Below are 24,690 nucleotides of genomic sequence, written 5' to 3' on the forward strand. Positions count from 1 at the left end.
GTATATTTGACTTTGTCTATATATATGTTTCTGGAGCCTACCTCTTCATTCACCTAAGGAAGCAGTGCTCCGAAAGCTAGTGATTCGAAACGTACCTGTTGGACTTTAACCTGGTATTATAAGACATCTTACTGTGTATATTATATACAGAATTGCTTTATGCATATCATCACAGTTTAGAACACAAGAATAGTTATATGTACAATTCAAATAATGCGAAATTTATTTTTAAAAACCCAATTGCATGATGAATAGTTCCTAAAATGTCTTTGTGAAATTTCTGAGACATCAATGAATGCAATCAGAGTTCTTCTTGAAGAAAACGTAATTATCACTGCTTTCTCGAACCTCAGAGGCAGATAATATTATTATTATTATTATAGGCAGGTACAATTATGTTATCTGGAAAAATCCAGTGTTGTCTTTATGGATCAATGGAAAGAGGAAATAAAGGATAGAATCAGCCAAGCACTGTGGAAGAATTTGCTGCAGCCTGAGCTACGTCGGCCGGGGGCGCTGTTTGGCGGTTGCACCCCGGTTGTGAGTGAGCGGGGGTGTGTCGCACGGAAAGGTGGCCGATGTAGGGCGAAGGCCGGCGATCGGTGATTGCGGGCCTCCGGGAGGGCCTTCTGAGGCGGCTTGAGCTCGGGGAAAATGTCGGCGGACAAGGATTCGGCGCCGCGGCAGCGGGCTGTCAACCCCGTCAAGAATTTCTTCGCCGGCGGCTTCGGCGGGGTGTGCCTGGTGTTCGCCGGGCACCCGCTGGACACCATCAAGGTGAGGGGGCGGCGGGGAGCTGCCAGGTGTACCTGGCGCTGTCCACCTGGGCAGGGGTGGGGGAGGGGAGACTGTGACTGTCAACCTGCAGCTACACAGGCATTGACAACACATTGTCAATTTGCACATTATAGCTTATGCACCGTCTACTTCATTTTGTCTACTTTTTAAAAATCTCTTCTTGTATATTCTGCACTCAAAATTTGTATTGTCTTTACATCCTGCATTTCTTTTTTTTTAAAATGTATTTTATTACAAACTTGTAATCTGGGGCTGAACAGCTGGCTTGGAATGCAGAACAAGGCCAGCAGCGCGGGTTCAATTCCCGTACCAGCCTCCCCGAACAGGCGCCGGAATGTGGCGACTAGGGGCTTTTCACCGTAACTTCATTGAAGCCTCCTTGTGACAATAAGCGATTGTTATTACATAAGTCAAAACAGGTTAATATTCTGCATTTCTATTTATTTTTCATTTTAAAAGCCCCTATAACGTATATTTTGCACTTCTCTCTTTCCCCGGCACAGCGGTTAGCACTGCCGCTTCGCAGCTCCAGGGGCCTGGGTTCAATTCCGGCCTCTGGTCACTGTCTGCGTGGGTTCTTCACGTTCTTCCCGTGTCTACGTGGCTTTCCTCCGGGTGCTCCGGTTTCCTCCCACAGTCGGATGATGTGCAGGTTAGGTGGATCAGCCATGCTAAATTGCCCTTGGGTGGGGTTACGGGGATAGGGTGGAGGCATGAGCTTAAGTAAGGTGCTCTTTACAGGGTCTGGTGCAGACTTGATGGGCTGAATAGCTTCCTTTTGCACTGTAAGGATTCTATGATTTTTAAAATGTTACGCATAATGTATATTCTGCATTTCTATTTCTAATTTTTAAATTTTATGCATAATGCACAAAATGGTTCACTCTTAAGTCTCACTCAGTTCAGGAACAATTAGGGATGGGCAACAAATGCTGACCCAGCACCCTTGAATTAATTTTAAAAAAGTATATTCTGCATTTCTATTATTTTTTCATTTTCAAACTTTACCCATAATGTATGTTCTGTATTTCCCTATTTACATTTTAATTTTCATGCATAATTTCAGCACGGTAGAATTGTGGTTAGCACAATTGCTTCACAGCTCCAGGGTCCCAGGTTCGATTCCCGGCTTGGGTCACTGTCTGTGCGGAGTTTGCACGTTCTCTCCGTGTGTGCGTGGGTTTCCTCCGGGTGCTCTGGTTTCCTCCCACAGTCCAAAGATGTGCAGGTTAGGTGGATTGGCCAAGCTAAATTGCCCTTAGTGTCCAAAATTGCCCTTAGTGTTGGGTGGGGTTACTGGGTTATGGGGATAGGGTGGAAGTGTGGACCTTGGGTAGGGTGCTCTTTCCAAGAGCCAGTGCAGACTCGATGGGCCGAATGGCCTCCTTCTGCACTGTAAATTCTATGATTAGAATCATAGGAGGCCATTAGGCCATTTGAGTTTGCACCAACCCTCCGAAAGAGCACCCTACTTAGACCCACTCCCCAGCCCTATCCCCATAACCTAACCGTTGGACACTAAGGAGCAATTTATCATGGCCAATCCACCTAAACTGCACCATCTTTGACTGTGGGAGGAAACCGGAGCACCCGGAGGAAACCCATGCAGACACGGGGAGAACGTGCAAACTCCACACAGTTGCCATAGGTCAGAATCAAACCTGGGTCCCTGGTGCTGTGAAGCAGCAGTGCTAACCACTGAGCCAGCATGCGGCCCAAATGTTGGATTTTTCTGGTGTCTTTGAGAATCACATTATCAGATCCTGTGAAAATTCCCAAATCGCCACACTCCGGTGCCTGTTCGGGCACACATGGAGAATTCAGAATGTTCAATTCACCTAACAAGCACGTCTTTCTAGACTTGTGGGAGGAAACTCACGCAGACATAGTTAGAACGTGCAGATTCCACACAGGCAGTGACCCAAGACAGGAATCGAACCTGGGACCCTGGCGCTGTGAAGCAACAGTGCTAACCATTGTGCTACCATTTATAGCAGAGGTTAAATGGAGTGCCTCCTACATCTTCAGCTCCAACTTCAGAAGGACCAGAAAGCACAGAAAGTTATTTTTCTCTGTTTGAAGCTGGATGGAAATGACTCGAGTGAAAAAAGGAACAATTATAGCCAATTATTGCAACAAATTAGGATTCTCTTTGTGTTTTTTGACCCTTTTCTGATTTGCTGACGGGCTACTACTTTTTACGGTTACCTAAATTACCACTGAAGTGAAATAAATCGCTTTCTTCTTGTGCTTGCTGTTTAGGTGCGGTTACAGACACAACCGAGGACTCTCCCTGGTCAGTCACCCAGGTTCACTGGGACCTTTGACTGCTTCTACAAGACACTAGTTGGAGAGGTAACACATGTACTACTTGTTAAGTAAGAAAATTTCACGTATCCTAAGAAAATGCTGGAAATATTTAGCAGGTTATGCAGCACCTGTTGAGAGAAACAAAGTTAAGGATTCAAGTCAATGTCTAGTTATCAAAATTGGAAAAAACCTGGAGATTTCACAGTTTTAAGCAAGTACAGATGCAGGGAAGTCGAGCAGAGGTGAAAAGATAGACTTGCATTTATATGGTACCTTTCAAGACCTCCGGCTGTTCCAAACTGCTTTACAATAATGAAGTATTTTTGAAGTGCAGTCACTGTGCGAATGCAGGAAACGTGGTGGCCAGTGTGTGGACAGCAAGCTCCCACAAACAGCAATCTGATAATGTCCACATCATCTGCTTTATGGTGTCAATTGAGAGATAAATATTGGCCAGGACAGCAGGCGTGAGACCCTGCTCTTCTTTGAAATAATGTCTTGGGATTTTTTTACACCGCCTGAGAAGGTAGACTGGGCTCCAGTTCAATATCTTGGCTGAAATATTTTACATTTGATAGTGCAGCTCTTCCTCATGTACTGCATTGAAGTGTCAGCCTAGAGGGGCCTTTGAGAGGGCGGAAGGCAGGAGTTTTTAAATGATAAAAGCGATAATGGTGAAAAGCAAATGGTAATGGGACACGTTAAGAAACAAAATGTGAGTGTAGACGAGGTGTGAATGGCAAGACCAGAAACATTACCAGCACCTGCTGTGTTTTTTTTTTAAAGTATGCGATCAGTAGTTATAATCTGAAATTATTGAACTCAGTGAGTCTGGATGATTGTATAATGCCTAATATTAGATCCCCTTGATCTTTCATTTGAGCTTCGTTACAGGAATGTAGCCGGTGACAGAGTGGGACTGGCAAGTATTCCGAAACTCAGAGTCACACTTGTGTTCAGCAAAGCAACCACCCAACCTAAGTTGATCTGATCAAATGTTGACCATTGAGACACAACCCCTTCATCAGAACTGCAAGATATCACAAATGAGCAGCTTGGGGTAAAAAAATATAATCCGAGGAGAAGGAAAAGGATGAGCTACAATGTAATGAGGTGGAGAACAGTAGATGGTTAAATCGGTGGCACAGTGGTTAGCACTGCTGCCTCACAGCGTCAGGGACCCGGGTTCAATTCCGGCCTTGGATGACTGAGTTTGTACATTCTCCCCGTGTCTGCGTGGGTTTCCTCCGGGTGCTTCGGTCTCCCCCCACAGTCCAAAGATGTGCAGGTTACGTGGATTGGCTGTGATAAATTGCCCCTTGGTGTTCAGGGATGTGCAGGTGAGGTTACGGGGATTGGATGGGGGAGTGGACATGGGTAGGGTGCTCGTTTGGAGGGTTGGTGCAGACCCGATGGGCCGAATGGCCTCCTTCTGCGCTGTAGGGATTCCATGAAAAGACAAGTGATCAGTGTTAAACTCAAAGAGAAACTATGAGACAATAAAAGACATATACAAAACTCAGCAAATGTTAGGATAGTTACATGGGGTAGGCTGTGGAATAAATCCCCCATCCACGATCCTCGCATTATATCTTGCATTGGCAGAGATGTGGGAAGCAAGCCTGAAGTCTACTGTTTTGACAAGAGGAGGTATGTCTCTTTGGAGGATTGAGCTAAAATTCTGTATCTTGCCATCTTGTGTTCTGAAAAAGACTTGTTTAAAAACCAAATGTAAGTTGGCAGGATTGCATTTATTGTTCATCCCTGTGTCACGTCAGAGGAATGGTGGCTTTCCTTTCTCGAGAGACAATTTGGGTTGCTTTCCCAAGATATTTTTGCAAGTCCATTATTTGGTTGGCAATTGGTTTCCTTGGCAAAGGGGTGAGCAGTAAAGGCGGATTTGCTAACGTTGCTTACAGACCAAAAACAATAAGAAAAAACACTAACCTAGTGTACCCCACCCCTGAATGTGGTGACTAGGGGCTTTTCACAGTAACTTCATTGAAGCCTACTCGTGACAATAAGCGATTTTCATTTCATTTCAGTAAGGCAATTGCTGATCAATAGACTTTCTCAAGATGGTTTCGATGGTGCATCCTATACCAAGTATCCCATTGCTGTCCTACAGTGGTTAGCACTGCTGCCTCAGCGCCAGGAACCCGGATTCGATAACGACTTTAGGTGACTGTCGGTGTGTAGTTTACACGTTCTCCCCATGTCTACATAGTAGGTTTCCTCCAGGCGCTGATGTGCAGGTTAGATGCATTAGCCATCCTAAATTGCCCCTTAGTGTCCAGAAAGTTAGATGGGGTTGTGGCGATGGGGCAGGGGAATGGGCATGGAAGGGTGCTCTTTCAAAGGGTCAGTGCAGACTCGATGGGCCGAAGGGCCTCCTACACTGTCGGGATTGAAGGGTTTTGGATTAAAGATGGGAGCACTATATAGAAAGCGTTGTAAGAATGATTTCTGCATTTTCAGTTCAGTTACTAATTTGAGCTTTGAAGAGGTGGGGGACCTTGGGCTGCAGCTGAGAGTTGGAGGGAGTCTCTGAATTTGATGGGAATGTCCTCTTGTGCCTCGCAGGCAATGATCAGCGTTGATTGGAATCGAGGGGAAGGCTGTTCCTGCACGCCCCTCAGCTACAATATCTCAAACGCAGTCAGATTGAGGAAGAAGATGGAGCTGGATTTACATGGAGCTAAAATTTTCAAATTGATAACATTCAATGGCAACAATTATTTCTGTTTACAAAGCCAAGATTAATCTTTGTTTTTAAACAGTGTTTTTTTTTTAAAAAAAGGCGAATTCTAAAGATGAACTGACTGTCCCCAATTTTTGTGCTGTGATTCTTTTTTTAAAACTCTGGCCTTTTGTACCAGTGCCAATATTCTTCTGTTGTTGCTCTCTTGCACAAGATTGTGAAAGCAAACGACGAGAATGTAGGTGAGAGGTTAAACATTGCTCAGCAAGAATGGTGGTATGTTTGTGCTGAGTCTGTAGCTTGCAGGAGCTGACTGGGGAAGCAACAATTTTATCAAGGAGTATGGTGGGGGTGAAAGACTTTGAAAACAAATTGGGAGGGGGGGGGGAAAACAGACCATTGAGAAAAAAAAATTAACAGGCTAGATGATCAAAGGATTGTAAAAAAAAAACACAGCGCGAGGAGGAGTCCATTCAGTCCTCGAGATTGTTGGTGGTTCAGTTAATTTGTGGCCAATTTGTACTTTAGTTGAATTTACCCAGCTTTCCTATCAGGGTATATCAAGAATAATCTCGCAGTGCTAAAATTAAAATTACAAAAATAAAGAGCCCAAACCTAATGTGTTAAAATGGCTTGGTGGTGCAGTAGTTAGCACTGCTGCCTCGTGGCGCCGAGGACCCGGGGTTGCTCCCGGCCCAGGGGTCTCTGTCCGTGTGGAGTTTGCACCTTGTAGGGCAGCACGGTGGTGCAGTGGTTAGCACTGCTGCCTCACAGCGCTGAGGTCCCAGGTTCGATCCCGGCGGTGTGGAGTTTGCACATTCTCCCCCTGTTTGCGTGGGTTTCGCCCCCACAACCCAAAGATGTGGAGGGTGGGTGGATTGGCCACTTTAAAATTCCCACTTAATTGGAAAAGAAATGAACTGGGTACTCTAAATTTGTATTTAAAAATATTCGGTGATCCCGCTTCCACACCTTCTGAGGCAACCCCTCATTTAAAAACTCTCATTAAATACGACAAATGCAATATGAAGCCCATCTGGGTAAAATTGCAATGAAATGATGTTTCCCTCTATATGTTGTCCCTCTCATAGACCTATATCTCAAAGCAAGCTACAAAGCGAAAATCTGGGCACAAAGAAGAGGGTACTTTAGTATTGTATTGGAGAATCAGACTCGATTTTTGTGTTCAAATCCTGGCGTGGGACTTAAACCCAAGAGTTCTTACTACTGAACCACGGCTAACACGAGAATAGAGAATTGACACTAATCTCAAAATTAAATGAACTGACGCGGGCACAGTTTGGTTGGAGAATATTTCCTAGAACAGTTATCACAAGGTTGTGAAGGGATTTGAAGATAGAGTTTTGAAATAGATATGCTGCCCTCTGCCTGCGTGGGTTTCACCCCCACAACCCAAAGATGTGCAGGTGAAGTCAATTGACCATGCTAAATTGCCCCTTAATTGGGAAAACAATAATTGGGCATTCTAAATTTTTTATAAAAGAAAAAGATATGCTGGAACCCAAGGAACCAGTGAAACTTGGTGAGATTCGGGGTGTTTGTGTGGGATTGAACTCGAGACCTCAGGGCTTTGGATAAGTTTTAAAAGTTCTCCATATCCCTTTAACCCGTTTTTTAAAATCAGAAAAGAATCTGCCTCCTTCTTGAAACCATTTAATGACTCAGATTCCACCGCACTATGAGGCAGCGAGTTCCACAAATTCACCACCCTCTGCGAGAAATAGTTCCTCCTCATCTCAGTTCTAAATCTACCGCTTCTCGACCTATATCTGTGACTTCTCGTTCTGGATAGCCCTGCAAGGGGGAACATTTGACCTACGTTGACTTTATCAATCCCTTTTAGTATTTTATACAACTCATCCTTGTAAACTCAAATGAAGGTAGGGAGGTCAGTTAGAATATTATTTGGCAAATTAATCAGAGGGAAACACAATTTGGCTAATAATCTGAGGTAGTTAAACCTGGAGCTGATGCATTTATACACAATACATTGCTGTTTATATGCCTGTAACGAATGAAAGATGTTTGTCAGATACAGAAATTCCTACACCGGAAAAATGAAAAATTGTGAGTGAGGGAACGTGAGAATTTGGAAGAGCGATGTTGACGGGTTAAAGTGATATGGGCAACAGGTGGGGAGATGGGTTTGAGACCAGGAAGAGATCAGCTACGATCAAATTGAATGGTGGAGCACGCTCGAAGGGCTGAATTGCCTACTTCTGCTCCTAATTCATATGTTCTGTGTTCCATAATTTCAATGAATTTTGTTACAACTGGGATGGGAGGAGTGCACAATTTCCAACAACTCTGCAGGCTGCAACAAAAGTGTAAATGTTCAAGGTACTCACCACCATAGTGGCCAATTGTTTACTTTTGTTATTTCAGGCAAGGTGCAGAAACTGATTAATTTGTAATCCAGAAGTGCACTACACTGAATTCCAGGCGAGGCAGGGAGGGAACAAGTGGGTAATCTTCTCCTTTTCAGTTTATTCCCAAAACTGAGTCCAAAACACCAGTTCAAAACAGAAGCTCCTCTCAGTCAAGCAGTTTCCAGAGAATCACCAAGGCTTCACTGCCTCCAAAAGCAGTAGTTTTTTTTCCCCCAGCAATTAAAGTTCAAATAAACCAATAGTTCTTATCTCCTCAGGTGCCTTCCTGGTCAGTTAGCTGAAGTCACGTGATTTCCGATGTGCGCAAGTGCAGTCTGGGGGTTGCCACTGCGACGAGGTGATCTCGCTCCATAACTGGTTGCTGGAGGGATATTTGAAGATCAGGAATTAAAAGCTGAATCATCAAACCAAACCTCAGGTCAAAACATGACAGTCCAGTCCCTCGATTAATCAGAACCTGAATGGGATTAGAAGGGGAGGATTTTCAGTCAGGAAACTGAAACCAAACATCACATCAGGATTTGACGGAGTCGTCCAATTTATCGTAACCTGAATATCATTGGATTTTGACCATGGAAGGAAAAAGCACTGTTCACAGTAGGGAGAAACTGTACACGTGTTGTGTGTGGGGCAGCATGGTAGCACAGTGGTTAGCACTGTTGCTTCACAGCGCCAGGGGCTCGTGTTTGACTCCCGGCTTGGATCATTGTCTGTGTGGAGTCTGCACGTTCTCCCCGTGCCTGCGTGGGTTTCCTCCGGGTGCTCCAGTTTCCTCCCACAAGTCCTGAAAGTCGTGCTTATTAGGTGAACTGGACATTCTGAATTCTCCCTCCGTGTACCCGAACAGACGCCGGAATGCGGTGACGAGGGGATTTTCACAGTAACTTCATTGCAGTGTTAATGTGAGCCTACTTGTGACACTAATAAAAATTATTATTATTTGAAAAGGCAGCTTGCTCACAGTTCAAAATGAACTTATAACCCTTTAAAGAAAAAAGGTCAGTTCCCAAACAAGTGTGTAAATAATTCAATGTCCTTCCAATTTTAACATTGTTCTCTGAGAGATGTATTCATACCAACTTGAACTGATTTCAATGAGATCTCAAGATGAGCTCGTGAAACTTGCCTATCTTGTTTAATTGGGGTAAAGTTGCGCTGACCTTCAAACTTGTGCTGTGCTTGAAAAGAGCATTTTAAACTGGTTAATACGAGGTTGAAGCACCGATATTTGCCACCTGGTGACAATCGCTTGGGTCCCATTTGATGTAAGATATATAAACGTCATACAACATTGAAGTGTTTTGGCTTAAGTGTGATTTTACTCCCCTCTAACTTTATAATTCCATTAATATGGTGAATATAGCATCTGTGTAGAGAAGATGGTGAGGAAGTGACTTCGGAAGCTCATTCCACACCCTACTGATAGAACCTCGAACTACGCCATCATAGGCAGCTGTTTACATTCATGATTTCCATTATAAATGTTTAAAGGGTCATTCAATTGTCACGGACAGAATATATGTGCTCCCTTACTGCCTGTGATAGTTACGTTCATCCTAAGTAAATCATTTCAGTGGTAAGCTTTTGAGAGGTGAAAAAAAAGTTATTGATTCTCACACACTTACCCCAAATTTAATTGCAACATCCCACATGCTTGTTCTCTGACCCACAAACATTAGATAGATAGAATGACGCACGACAGATTTATAGTTATCTCAGTCTCTGATTTATGAATTCCAGTCTTCCATGTTGCAAGCTTGTTTTCTTCAATTAAGTTGATGCTTTCAAGTTGAAGTGAGGATCTTGTAAAGCAAAGAGTTCACGGCAGGTTGTGAGGTTTTTTTTTCGCAGTTGCATTTCTAAGTGGTTCGTTCTCAGGTGAACTTGAACCGGAACAGGTTTTTCATTTGCTGCCTGATGTCACGCAGCTTTTTCCAAGTCTGATAGACAGATTGACCTGATGGCTTCTGTGGTTCCCACCGTAAACTACTTCTAGCAGTCCAAGGAAACATGACTTTCCTATCATGTGACCTTTCACAAGTACAACGTCCTTTCCAAATAAAGGTGATGTTCATGTTTATTCCACAACCTGTGTTGTGGTTTCACACCTTTTTGAATTTTACTCTGACTGGTTCAGATGGGGACAAAATCCGATTACACTGGAAGGTTGATAATGTCCATTCACTTCCATCTGTCGCTAATGGCATTTCAACCTCCCTTTTATCCAGCATAAAGTAACGAGGTAGGTGGTCTGAGATTTCTATCATCTTATTTGTGTTCATCCATTCATTAACATGTCCTGTACGCAAGAAACATGACAAATCCAACCCGGCCATCTATTCTCCATCATCAACAAAGTGATGGAAGGGGTCATCAACAGTGCTGTCAAGCGGCACTTGCTCAGAATAATCTCATGGATACTCAGTTTGGGTTCCACAAGGGTCACTCAACTCCTGACCTCATTACAGCCTTGGTTCAAACATAGACAAAGGAGCTGAATTCCGAAGAGTGACTGTCCTTGACGTCAAGGCAGCATTTGACAAGAGTATCGCATCAAGGAGCCCTAGAAAAACTGGAGTCAATGGGAATCAAGGGGCAACCTCTCTGCTGGCTGGAGTCATACCTGGCACAAAGGAAGATGGTTGTGGTGGTTGGGGGTCAATCATCTCAGCTCCAGGACATCACTGCAGGAGTTCCTCAGGGTAGTGTCCTGGGCCCAACCTTCTTCAGTTGCTTCATCAATGACCTTCCTTCCGTTTTTAAGGTCACAAGTGGGGATACTCGCAGGTGACTGCACGATGTTCACTATTCACGACTGCTCAGATACTGAAGCAGTCCATGTCCAAATGAAGTAAGACCTGGACAATATCAAGGCTTGGGCTGACAAGTGGCAAGTTACATTCACACCACACAAGTGACCATCTCTAACAAGAGCGGGCCTAACCATTGCCCTTTGACATTCAGTGGCATTGCCATTGCTGAATCCCCACTGTCAACATCTTGAGGGGTTACCATTGATCTGAAACTGAACTGGACTAGCCACATTAATACTGTGGCTACCAGGGCAGGTCCATCACCTACAAGGCACAAGTCAGGAGTGTAATGGAATTCTCTCCACTTGCCTGGATGAGTGCAGCTCCAACAACACTCATGAAGCTCAACACCAACCAGAACAAAGCACCCCTTCCACAACCATTCACTCCCTCTACCACTGATGAACAGTGGCAGCCGTGTGCACCATCTACAAGATGCATTGCAGTAACTCGCCAAACTCTGTGGGTAGCATCTTTCAAACCCATGACCACTACCATCTAGAAGGACAAGGGCAGCTGATATCTGGAAACCCCACCATCTGAAGGTTCCCCTCGAAGTCACTGACCATCCTGGAAATGGAAATATATCGCTGCTCCTTCACTGTCACTGGGGCAAAATCCGGGAATTCCCTCCCTAACAGCACTGTTGGTGTACCTACACATTCGGGTCTGCAGCGGTTCGAGAAGGTAGCTCACTACCACGTTCTGAAGGGTAACTAGGGATCGGCAGTAACCTGCGACACCCACTTCCTGTAAAATGAATTTTTTAAAAAACAGGTATTTAAATTCCCAAGATGCGTTGTGAATGTCCATATTTAATTCGGACCAAAGAATAATCATATTGATCTCACAACGCTAGCTCTGTACCTCTCTCCACAGATGCTGCTAAGTCTGCTGAGCTTTTCGAGCACTTTCTGTTTTACATTCAGACCTCCAGCATCCGTAGTAATTTGCTGTGGGTATTCACGTGAGACTGGGTATTGTCTGTAGCTCAAATGGCAAACGTCATGTGATATGCAGCAGCAATTTCAATTTGTTTGTGTTGCGTTTGCTTGATGACATCCCTATTGGGCATGACACAATATCAAATCTTGATATAAAAATGTGACCAAAAGTCATATATCTTGTAAATATCGTGAGAGATGTCTGTTGGCAACTATGCAGATTTACTGTTTATATTTAATAATTCAATAAAATGTTTATTTAAAAAAAAAAAACCAATGCAGACCCTCCTTAGGAAAATTCCTGGAGAATCATTTTGAGTGACTTATGGAATTTTTTGGCTTCAAATGAAGTTGCTGTGTTCTGTTAATTGAACTCTGTGATGTGCTCCTTTAGGGTATCCGGGGTTTATACAAGGGAATGGCTGCACCGATTATTGGCGTCGCACCTATGTTTGCTGTGTGTTTCTTTGGCTTTGGCCTGGGTAAGAAACTGCAACAGAAGAATCCCGACGATGTCCTCACGTGAGTAACCTTTGAGACTGGAGCAGGAGGCCCTCAGTTACTTCTTGCTTTCTACAAGTATTACAAAATATTATTACCAAATCCAGGAACCTCTTCAATAATAAACTTCCCTGGGAGGCATCCGGGCACTGAAAGGCAAAACAGTGAAGGAACTTAGACTGATGCACCAAAGTCTGTTCGGTGCACAAAATAATGATATCCCAGAGATAATGACTTAACAGAATTGGGAGAGATTGAACTCCAGGGAGAGGAAACTAGCAAAATGGTAAACTATCTGCTGGGTAACAGCACAGTCCAAACAGCGAAACAGTAGATTCAGAGGTTCACTCAGTAAATTGGGTATTGTAGCAGGTTAGAGGAGGCTTCATGTTACATACCAGGGTTCTAATTTATTCACATTCTGGATCACGTGTTAGCCTCCATCCCAACACTACAAGCCAGGATCTCAGTCTCACTGCCTTGCTACCTGCCAGGAGTCAAGATCACCATACTTAATGCTAGATAAATCCAGAAATATGTATGGCATATGTTGTGCTGTCCAACAAACGAGGCGAGAGAGAGGTCCGTGGGTAGAGAATATGCACTCATTTTTAAAAATGTAATTTGTTGAGTGCGCTTTCTTTCTTCCCCTCTGTTTTCATTCCCAGGCGACCGTCTTTACCCATGTGTCCAGAGTGGTCTTTTATACGATGCCTACAATGAAGGGAATAGACACCGTAACACCTCAGTAAGGTGTTGGGAGAGTGAGGTCAAACTGAGCCTTTGTGCATCACTGACCTGTGTTTCTACTGTCTTGCTGTCCACTATTCTATCAGGTCGGTTACCTCCTGGGAGGATTATTGTTGACCAAGGTTCCTGTTCTTGATCACTGTCGTGATGGCTGTGGAAGTGGGATGAAAACAAGATCGGTCATGCCACCCCTATCAGTTGAATAACCTCAAATGTGAAGACTGGGCACTGAAGTCAACTGCTGCAAAGTTGTGGTTGGGATTTTGTGGCCGGAGGACACGGCACTTCTGTGTTCCTGAATCTTCCTTTGCAGAATAGGAAGAACTGAGTGGATACAGGAGTTTCCCTAAAGCTGCTGGGGCCAAATTTACTTACAGTGGGGGGTCTTTGCTCACTTCTTGAACAGAAAAATCAGCAGGATATTTAGTACAAAGAAAGGAGAAGGTTAGCTTTCACACCTTGTTGTTGGAGCCCATCAAATAGCCTGGGAAATAATTGAACACTGGGTAAATTAAATTGTCTTGGTTGGACCAATTGTGGAAATGTTGGAGCGCCTCTGGCCTCCCTCTCTTTTTGAAAAATAATTTTATTAAGAAAATGTTTCATCATAACAAGGCAAAACCATAACGTATTACAAATACAACTCCCTGCCTATCCACCCTCCCAACCCCACCCACACAAAGAAAACAAAACATAACCAAACCCCCCCCCCCTAACAACTGACAGTCACTTGATCCTTGAAAAAGGAAATTAATGGCTGCTTTCTCGAGTAGAACCTTTCTACCGACCCCCTCAAGTTGTACTTGACCTTCTCTCGATCTAAAAATTCATAATCACTCAACCAGGCCGAGACACTCTCCTCCGGGCTATCAACGAGGCGAAGACGAAGACATCTCCCTTCAACACCGAGTCCAAGACCCCAAAAATGGCCACAAGCGGACAAGGCACCAGTTCAATCCCCAAAATCCCTGACATGGTGCTGAAGAAGGAGACCCAAATGCTTACATGTTTAGGACATGACCGGAACATGTGCGGATGGTTCGCCAGTCCCCTGAGAACACTGCTTGCATCTATTCCCCACCCCCGAGGAAAAAGAACACTTATCCGAACCCTGGTCAGGGGTGCCCTGTGCACCACTTTGAACTGAATCAAGCTGAACCTAGCACACGAGGAGGTGGAATTGATCCCCCACCCCCAAAAAAAAAAAATCAATCAGCGAAAGGACTCTATCCAAAAGAGAGGCCGAAGATGCCACGGGAAAGGAAGGAATTTCCTTGCGCTAGAAGTCGAGGGCCTGATAAAAGCTAAATATCTTATGCTTCGGGCGTTGGAACGTATCCACAGCTCCTCAAAACTGGTGAACGCCCCTCTAGAAATGTGTCTACAAACCTCTCCAGTCCCTCTCTCCCCCATGACCCAAACAACCAGGCCAACCTCGCTGGCACAGAGAGATGGTTTCTGTGGTTTCTGCAGGTCGGCGCTAACATCAACATGGTGCCCAGCTTAAAATGTTGCCTGAACTGCCGCCAAATCCTCAGAGTGGCCACCACTACCAGACTTGAAGTACCTTTTACAGGGGAAGACGGAAGCAGAACAGTAACCAAGGCGCTCAAACCAGTGTCATTACAAGAGCTCCCTTCCATCTGTCCCATATGGAATCTGGGTACCTGTTACTTTTTCAATGTTCGCAGCCCAATAGTAAAATAACAAATTCGGTAACACTAGGCCCCCCCATTTGCCTCTCCCTCTGCAGAAATGACCTACGAATCCGTGGAGTCTTGCCTGCTCAAATAAAGGAAGATGTCATTTTATTAACTGTAACAAAGAAAGTCTGGGGAAGAGAAATTGGGAGAGGTGAAACAAAAATAAAAACCTCGCAAGGACAATCATTTTTCCCGTCTGACTCCTGCTTGCCATGGACAGAGGGAGATTGTCCCATCGACAAGTCAGACTTAACCCCATTCCACGGGTGGCGTAGTGGTTAGCACTGCTGCATCACGGCGCTGAGGATCCGGGTTAGATCCTGGCCCCGGGTCACTGTCCGTGGGGGGTTTGTACATTCTCCCCGTGTTTGCATGAGTCTCACCCACAACCCTAAGATGTGCAGGCTAGGTGGATTGGCCATGCTAAATTGCCCCTTCATTGGAAAAAAAATAATTGGGTACTCTAAATTTATTTTTTAAAAAAGACTTAACCCTATTCACCAAACTAGCAAAATTTAGTTTATTGTGTGAGGCCTAATCATGGGCCACCCGGATTCCCAGATAACGAAAGCCGCACCTGGACAGGCAAAAAGGCAACATCCTCAGATCCACTCCCCTCCCTGGGGGATTCACCAGAAAGTATTCGCTTTTGTCCAGATTCAACTTCAACTCCAAGAAGGAGCCAAAACTCCTCAGTAGCTTCGTTATCCCCTCCACATTATATCAAGAAGCAATTATCTGCATACAAGGACACCCTGTGCTCCCTCCCTCCCCGTTCTAATGACCTCCACACTCTCGCCAGAGGCTCGCGGGGGACAATGGCCAACCCTGCCTCATACCCCTATTCAACTGGAAATAGGGTTGAACTCGGGGCATTCGTATGGACACTTTCAGTGAGGACCCTGTACAGAAGATGGGTCCAAGATATATACTTGGGTCCAAACCTGAACCTCCCCAGAATCTCAAATAGGTACCCCCACTCCACCCTCAAATTGCGTTTGCAACTTCTTCTTACTTGCCAACCACTCTGGGAAGAGACCAGATCAGGAATAGAAGCCAGCAATTTGTTGATAAAAGCTGTATCGTCGCAGTTCAGTGCATGCAAATTAACACAGGAGAATCCGCCAACAACCCACTAACTATCACATACCTCCTGTTTGGGTCCACCAATATTTTAACAGCTGAGAAAGATACCGGTTTGTTGATCAAAACTGCAGACTCCGAGCCCAGCATCAGAACCCAAATGGAATACGTGCCCCATCCAAGTCTTCCGTAGGTTTATCTGGTCCCTGATCTGCAAATGGGTCTCCTGCAAGACACCACCTCAGCATTCAAACTCTTCAGATGCACAAACACCTTGAACGTTTTACTGGGCCCTTCAATCCCCTTACATTCCCAAGCGACCAGCCAGACAGGGGGTCCTCTATCATTCTATCGCCCCCGCACCCCCCCCCTCCATTCAGAGTCAGCCATTCCCACCATGTGGCGTAACCCAGCAACTACCCAGTGAGCACAGCACCCCACCCCCCCATCAAAACAGAACAAAGAAAAAGTTATAGTCCCTGCCAGAGGACTAACCTCCCCTCCCCCTCCACTCACCCCACCTCCCACCAATGCCACACCCAAATACACCAGCAAACAGCAACAAAAGCCCCCCTCCCACCACCCCTAACCCTGAATAAAATGAAAACAAAAATCCTACGCTCATAATTAAAAACTCCCCTAAATTAATGAGCTGCAATTACCCCTACCACTCTACTCCTGTTAGCTAACTCTAAAGCTCTTCCAACTTCTTCCATCGGGCAGGAGATGCAGAAGTCTGAGAACACGCACGAACAGACTCAAAAACAGCTTCTTCCCCACTGTCACCAGACTCCTAAATGACCCTCTTATGGACTGACTTCATTAACACTACACCCTGTATGCTTCATCCAATGCCAGTGCTTATGTAGTTACATTGTATATGTTGTGTTGCCCTATTATGTATTTTCTTTTATTCCCTTTTCTTCTCATGTACTTAATGATCTGTTGAGCTGCTCCCAGAAAAATACTTTTCACTGTACCTCGGTACACGTGACAATAAACAAATCCAATCCAATCCAGCTAGCAGGGTGGCCCCCGCTCAGTGGAAGAACAAAAAAAATGACCACCACCCCAACCAGCCGTCCACCTACACCATCCCAGAAACGATCAAGAAAAATACAAACTCCAAACTTGCCCAGTAAACCCCCCAGCAAATCCCCAAAATCACATGCTCTCTCCCAATTTAGAGACCTCATAATAAATACAGTTAACAATTAGGTTTCCCCCCAGCTCATACTTCTTCACAAACTCATCTGCCTCCTCCAGCACATCAAAATAGTTATCTTTTGAGTCGTAAGTCACTTGTAGCCGTGCAGGATTTACCCCCCAAATTGAACACCATTTCTGTACAATGCAGCCTTGGCCTTGTTGAACGCCCTACACGTTTCTGCCAGTTCTGCTCCCACACCCAACACTGCAATGAAGTGAAAATCCCCGAGTCGCCACACTCCGTCGCCTGTTCAGGTTCACTGAGGGAGAATTCAGAATGTCCAATTCACCTAACAAGCACTTCTTTCGGGACTTGTGGGAGGAAACCGGAGCACCTGGAGGAAACCCATGCAGACATGGGGGAGAACGTGCAGACTCCGCATAGACAGTGATCCAACCGGGAATCGAACCCGGGTCCCTGATTGTGTGAAGCAACAGTGGTGACCACTGTGCTATACTGCCCTGTTGGCGTGGCGCTCATTTAAAGTCCTGATGGTCCTTCGCCCACCTCAGGACTCATTCCTTCTCTTGGTAGCTATGGAAACTTACAATGATCGCCTGTATCGGGCTTTTGCCTGAGTGACCAGTGAGCCCGATCCAGCTCGGGAAGGGATGTCGCTCCACACTCCCTCACCATCATCTCAAACAACTGCGCCATGTATTCCATAGGATTCTGGCCATCCAGACCCCCACGATTCTCAGGTTCTGCTTTCTGGAGCGATTCTCCAGATTGCCCACTTTGGCCCTCAGCGCTTTGTTATCACCGGCCACCGGTGCCATGTCCACTTCCGGGGAGACGATCATGTCACTCTGCCGAGAGAGAGAGAGAGAGCCACCTCCACACCCTGTGTCACTGCGCCTTTACCATCTGGTCCGTTTTTGCCAAGGCAGCATGAATGGGGGCCCTTCCATTGCTTTTCCGAGGTCCCGGGAGACAGCTTGCCATAATGTCTCAAGTTCTGCAGCCAGGATGCCTGTCAACACTCAGCCATTAGTGGGGTGGCCAGAGTCTCAGCAGGACCCTTCGCCATCTTTTCAACATAAGAGGCTTCGGAGTCCAACGGCGATTCTTCGTTTGTCTGCTGCCTTGTTTTATACTTTTTAGGCATTCCCTTTACGTGGACACCTTATCCCATCGATCTAATAAAGTTTCACCCAAACCACCCCCAAAACCAGGCCAAAAGGGCCAAAAACAAAGTGAGTCAGCTGGTGTGCGACGACTCTACATGCTGCCACCGGCAGTCTCCTCGTGTCTTAAGGAAACTATATTTCCAATTGAACAGTTTGATGAACATTAGATGAGCAAGCACTCACTGAAAAGTAACAAGAATAGGAGACATCACATGGGATTTACTCACGAATGGTAACTTGCAAATTTTGCTGTTCTGATGCGTTGCTAAGCAGCAGTGGACTGTCCCATGCGTTGCTAAGCAGCAGTGGACTGTCCCATGCGTTGCTAAGCAGCAGTGGACTGTCCCATGCGTTGCTAAGCAGCAGTGGGCTGTCCGATGCGTTGCTAAGCAGCAGTGGGCTGTCCGATGCGTTGCTAAGCAGCAGTGGGCTGTCATTGGGTTTGCAGAAGAGCTGCATGAAAGATTATCAAATGTCTGCTGCATTGGTGAGCCTTTAAGAAGCTTTTGTCTCCATGCTCCCCACTCCCCCATTCAAGAAGCTGCCGCGCACAAATAGTGCTTTGCGGACAAACATAATTTTTAAGCTCATTATTCCTGATCATACAAGAACATAACACTTTAGAAGATAGAACTATACAGTGCAGTACAGGCCCTTCGGCCCACGATGTTGTGCCGAACTAGTCTGAAACTAAGATCAAAGCAACCTACTCCCAATCATTCTAGTGCACTCCATATGCCTATCCAATAACCGCTTGAAAGTTCCTAAAGTGATCAACTCCACTACCGTTCCATGCCCCAACCACTCTGAGTAAAGAACCTACCTCTGACATCCCTCCTATATCTTCCACCATGAACCTTATAGTTATGCCCCCTTGTAACAGCTACATCCACCCGAGGAAAAAGTCGCTGAATGTCCACTCTTATCTATCCCTCTCATCATCTTATACACCTCAATTAAGTCACCTCTCATCCTCTTTTGCACCCTTTCCAGTGCTTCCACATTCTTCCTATAATGAGGTGACCAGAACTGCACACAATACTCCAAATGTGGTCTAACCAAGGTCTTGTACAGTTGCAGCATAACCTCACGGCTCCTGAGCTCAATCCCCCTGTTAATAAATGCTAACACACTATAGGCTTTCTTCACGGCTCTAGCTACTTGGGTGGCAACTTTCAGAGATCTATGGACATGAACTCCGAGATCTCTCTGCTCCTCCACATTGTTCAGAACCCTGCCGTTAACCCTGTAATTCGCATTCAAATTTGTCCTACCAAAATGAATCACCTCACATTTATCAGGGTTAAACTCCATCTGCCAATTTTCAGCCCAGCTCTGCATCCTATCAATGTCTCTTTGCAGCCTACAACAGCCCTCCACATTATCCACTACTCCACCAATCTTGGTGTCATCAGCAAATTTACTAACCCAATCTTCAACTCCATCATCCAAGTCATTGATAAAAATCACAAATAGCAGAGGACCCAGCACTGATCCCTGTGGTACGCTGCTGGTGACTGGGCTCCAGGATGAAAATTTACCATCTACCACCACCCTCTGTCTTCTATGTGATAGCCAGTTACTGATCCAAACGACCAAATTTCCCTCTGTGCCATGTCTCCTTACTTTCTGCATGAGCTGACCATGGGGCACCTTATCAAATGCCTTACTAAAATCCATGTATACGACATCAACTGCTCTACTTCATCTATGTACTTAGTTACCTCGTCAAAGAATACAATCAAACTTGTGAGGCAAGACTTACCCCTCACAAATCCGTGCTGACTATCCTGGATTAAGCTGTATCTTTCCAAATGATCATAAATCCTATCCCTCAGGACCCTTTCCAATAATTTACCTATGACCGAAGTGAGACTGACCGGCCTATAATTCCCAGGGTTATACTTATTCCCTTTCTTGAACAAGGGGACAACATTCGCCTCTCTCCAGTCTTCTGGCACTATTCCTGTTGACAGTGAGGACATAAAGACCAAAGCCAAAGGCTCTGCAGTCTCATTGTGGGGGCAAAACCCTAAGAGTGTAAGATAATTCATGTTGCCTGCAGATATTAACAGGCAAATCATTTTTTTTGTTAACATTTGTTTCCAGTTGCGTTGCACAAGTTCTTTTTTCAGTGTCTCCCACCCTGACCTAAAACTGTTTCTTCTCCTCCCTCCTGAAAATGTTTTCTTGCCAGTAAGGCATTCATTACCCAACCAGTTACTCCTAAAAATAATGGTTAAAAAGAATGTTGTTTTTTATGGGATGGGAATTAAACGTACATTGTTTATTAATGATTACACAAGTACCTGTTCAGAGCGTCATTTTCAGTACAGAGTGTTCCAAAAATCCTTCTCCTGTGTAATTGTTTTACTGGCATCTGTTGAGGGCTCTGAGCAAGTGTGAGCTTTGTGCTGGCTTTTGGCAGTCTGCAAGAAGTGACCTGTAAGCAAGGCCTGTTTTGCGAGAGCCCCTGTTTTCATAGTTTATAACTGTTATTGTCAAACTCCGTTACTTATTTATATGAAAAAGTTCCCTCTTTTAAACAATGCATTTGACTACCTTCTTTGGTCTCCAGGTACCACAATACCCAAGGGCACATTTACGATAACAAAAGTTGCCAGAGAATTAAGACATTACAATCCCCAAGCTCAAGGGGCTGATCATGCCTTGTTGAATTCTTAAGAATCTGTTCTAATCACCCTTGTCTAAACCTTTATTTCAGTCTGTGTAGTGGGGAAAATTGTACAGCTATTCGACTATAATGTACTTCACCCTCACGCTCATGAGAGACCAGATGAAGAATCTTGGAGTTAGAAACAGGCCTTTATTACAGTTATAACCTGGCTGGTGGCGTATGCAGCTAGCACACCGGACAGCTCTGCTTCCCGCGCAGTACAGACAGTTATACTTCACATTAAGTTACAGAAATTAGCATATACAATCACTTGTTACTAGTTATCTATGTCGAATCATGACTATTGATTAGGTTTACGTCATGCATAGAAACATACTTAGAACATAGAAGCAGGAGGAGGCCACTCGCAGCCTGCTCCACCATTTATTATGATCATGGTTGATCATCAAGTTTAATACCCTGATCTCCCCCCCCCCCATCCCTTGATCCCTATAACCCCAAGAGCTATATCTAATTCCGTTTTTAAATTACACAATGTTTTGGCCTCAACTACTTTTTGTGGTAGTGAGTTCCACACATTCACCAATTTCTGGGTGAAGAAATTTCTCCTCGCCTCAGTCCTAAAAGGTTTACCCCTTTTACCCTTTATCCTCAAAGTATGACCCCAATTATACACTCCCCCACCATTGGGAACATTCTTTCTGAATCTACCCTGTCTAATCCTGTTAGAATTTGATCAATTTCTATGAGGTCCCCTCTCCCTCTTCTGAACTTCAATGAATATAATCCTAACCGACTTAGTCTCTCCTCAAATGGCAGTCCCACCATCCCAGGAATCAGCCTTTGCTGCACTCCCATAGCAAGAACATCCTTCCTCAGATAAGGACACCAAAACTGCACACAATACTCCCAACTGTGGCCTCACCAACGCCCTATACAATTGCAGTAAAACATCCCTATGCTGTCATCAAATACTCTTGCTATGAAGTCCAACATACCATTTACCTTGTATACTGCCTGCTGTACCTGTGCACTTGCTTTCAGTGACTGATGTACGAGGACACCAAGGTCTCGCTGAGTATCCACCTCTCTCAATTTACACCCAATTCAAATAATAAACTTTGTCCTTATTTTTGCTACCGAAGCGGATAACCTCACTATTATCCAAATTACACTGTATCTGCCATGCATGTGTCCACTCACTCAGCTTGTCCAAATCCCGCTCGGGCATCTCTGCATCCTCCTCCCAGCTCACCCTCTGACCCAATTTTGTATCATCTGCAAATTTTGAGATAATACATTTAGTTCCCTCGTCCGAATCAGTAATATAATGTGAACAGTTGGGGTCCTAGCACAGATCCCTGCGATACCCCGCTAGTCACGGCCTGCCAAACAGAAAAAAAAACATTTATTCCAACTTTTTGCTTCCTGTCTGCTAACCAGCTTTCTATCCATCTCAAGACACTACCCCCAATCCCATGTGCTTTAACTTTACATAGTAATCTGCTATGTGAGACCTTGTTGAAAACCTGCTGAAAGTCTAAATAGACCACATCTACCGGTTCTCCTTGGTTAACTCGACTAATTACATCTTCAAAGAATTCTGGTTGATTTGTCAAGCATGATTCCCCTTTCGTAAATCCATGCTGACTTTGTCAGATTACACCACTGCTTTCCAAATGCTGTGCAATGAAATCCTTCATAATGGACTCCTGCAACTTCCCTACTACCGATGTTGCGCTCATTGGTCGATAGTTCCTTGTTTTCTTTCTCCCTCTCTTTTTGAATAGCGGGGTTATATTAGCTACCCTCCAATCTGAGGACACCATTCCACAGCCCAAAGAATTTTGGAAAATGACACCCAATGGATCTATTATTTCTGGGACTACTGGGATGAAGATGAAGATTATCAGGCCTAGGTTATTTATCCGCGTTCAATCCCATTAAATATCCCCAAACCATTTCTCTACTAATACTGATTTCCTTCAGTTCCTCACTGAAACTAGTGTTTCTCAGAACTTCTGGTGCATTATTCGTGTCTTCCTTTGAGAAGACGGAAGCAAAGTACGAATTTAGTTCATCAGCAATTTCTTTGTTCCCCGTTATGAATTTCCCCGTATCTGACTGTTACCGGCCATCATTCATTTTTCTCAATCTTTTTCTCTTTCCATGCGTATAGAAACGTTTACAGTCAGTTTTATGTTCCCGCCAGCTTACTTTCATATATATTTTCCCTTCTTAATCAATCCCTTGGTCTGCCTTTGCTGAATTTTAAACTGTTCCCAATCCTAATGACAATTGCTTTTTCTTGCTAATTTGTACGCCACTTCTTTGATTCCAGTGCTATCGCTAATTTCCCTTGTAAGCTATGGTTTGGCCGCAGTTCCCTTTCTACTCTTACGCCAAATAGGAATCAACAACTTTTGGAGTTCACCTATTCGTTCCTTGCATGCCTGCCATTGGTAAAATATTGTAGCATGCTGCTGTGCAGAGGGACCTGGACGTCCTTGTGCATGAATCGCAAAACATTGGTTTGCAGGTGCAGCAGGTAATTACGAAGGCAAATGGAATGCTGTCCTTCATTGCTAGAGTAAGGAGTTTAAAAACAGGGAGGTTATGTTGCAGCTGTATAGGGTGCTGGTGAGGCCACACCTAGAGTACTGTGTACAGTCTTGGTCTCCTTACTTGAGAAAGGATGTACTGGCATTGGAGGGTGTGCAGAGGAGATTCACTAGGTTGATTCTGGAGTTGAGAGGATTGACTTATGAGGACAGACTGAGTAGACTGGGACTATACTCATTGGAATTTAGAAGAATGAGTGGGGATCTTATAGAAACATTTAAAATTATGAAGGGAATAGATAAGATAGAAGCAGGGAGGTTGTTTCCACTGACGGGTGAAACTAAAACTAGGGGGCATAGCCTCAAAATAAGAGGAAGCAGATTTAGGACTGAGTTGAGGAGAAACTTCTTCACCCAAAGGGTTGTGAATCTGTGGAATTCCCTGCCCAGTGAAGCAGTTGAGGCTACCTCGTTAAATGTTTTTAAGAAAAAGGTAGATAGATTCTTGAACAGCAAAGGAATTAAGGGTTATGATGAGTGGGCGGGAAAGTGGAGCCGAGTCCACAAAAAGATCAGCCATGATCTTCTTGAATGGCGGAGCAGGCTCGAGGGGCCAGATGGCCGTCTCCTGCTCCGTACGTTGACGTATGGAGTTCTTCTTGCCTGTCCACTGTCCTTCCTTTCAGTAATGTTTCCCAGTCTATCATAGCCAACCCGTGCCTCATACCATTATAGTTACCTTTGTTGAGATTCACGACCCTGGTCTCAGAATCAACTACCTCACTATCCGCCTTGATCAAGAATTCTATCATATTATGGAATCATGCATTGTATGTGAGAATACTTAACCATACAGATCAAAGGTTTGCATGCTTAATTAAACTGCCCATTCAGTACATGGGCAGCACGGTAGTGCAAGTGCATAGCACTGTGGCTTCACAGCGCCAGGGTCCCAGGTTCGGTTCCCCGCTGGGTCACTGTCTGTGCGGAGTCTGCACATTCTCCCCCGTGTCTGCGTGGGTTTCCTCCGGGTGCTCCGGTTTCCTCCCACAGTCCAAAGACTTGCAGGTTAGGTGGATTGGCCATTATAAATTGCCCTTAGTGACCAAAAAGGTTAGGAGGGGTTATTGGGTTACG

General features: G+C 44.8%; 1 protein-coding gene across 1 annotated transcript in view; it reads left to right on the top strand.

The window, feature by feature from the left end:
• Positions 1-532: 532 nt before the first annotated feature.
• LOC140388581 (mitochondrial carnitine/acylcarnitine carrier protein-like) overlaps positions 533-24,690 on the top strand; it is a 43,515-nt gene continuing 19,357 nt past the window's right edge. The window contains exons 1-3 of the mRNA XM_072473002.1: positions 533-777; positions 3,061-3,153; positions 12,372-12,499. Coding sequence (XP_072329103.1) covers positions 655-777; positions 3,061-3,153; positions 12,372-12,499 — 344 coding nt within the window. The 5' untranslated portion in view covers positions 533-654. The remainder of the gene's footprint in view (positions 778-3,060; positions 3,154-12,371; positions 12,500-24,690) is intronic.

The sequence above is a fragment of the Scyliorhinus torazame genome, chromosome 13 (assembly GCF_047496885.1).
Source record: "Scyliorhinus torazame isolate Kashiwa2021f chromosome 13, sScyTor2.1, whole genome shotgun sequence".
Taxonomy (NCBI): Eukaryota; Metazoa; Chordata; class Chondrichthyes; order Carcharhiniformes; family Scyliorhinidae; genus Scyliorhinus; species Scyliorhinus torazame.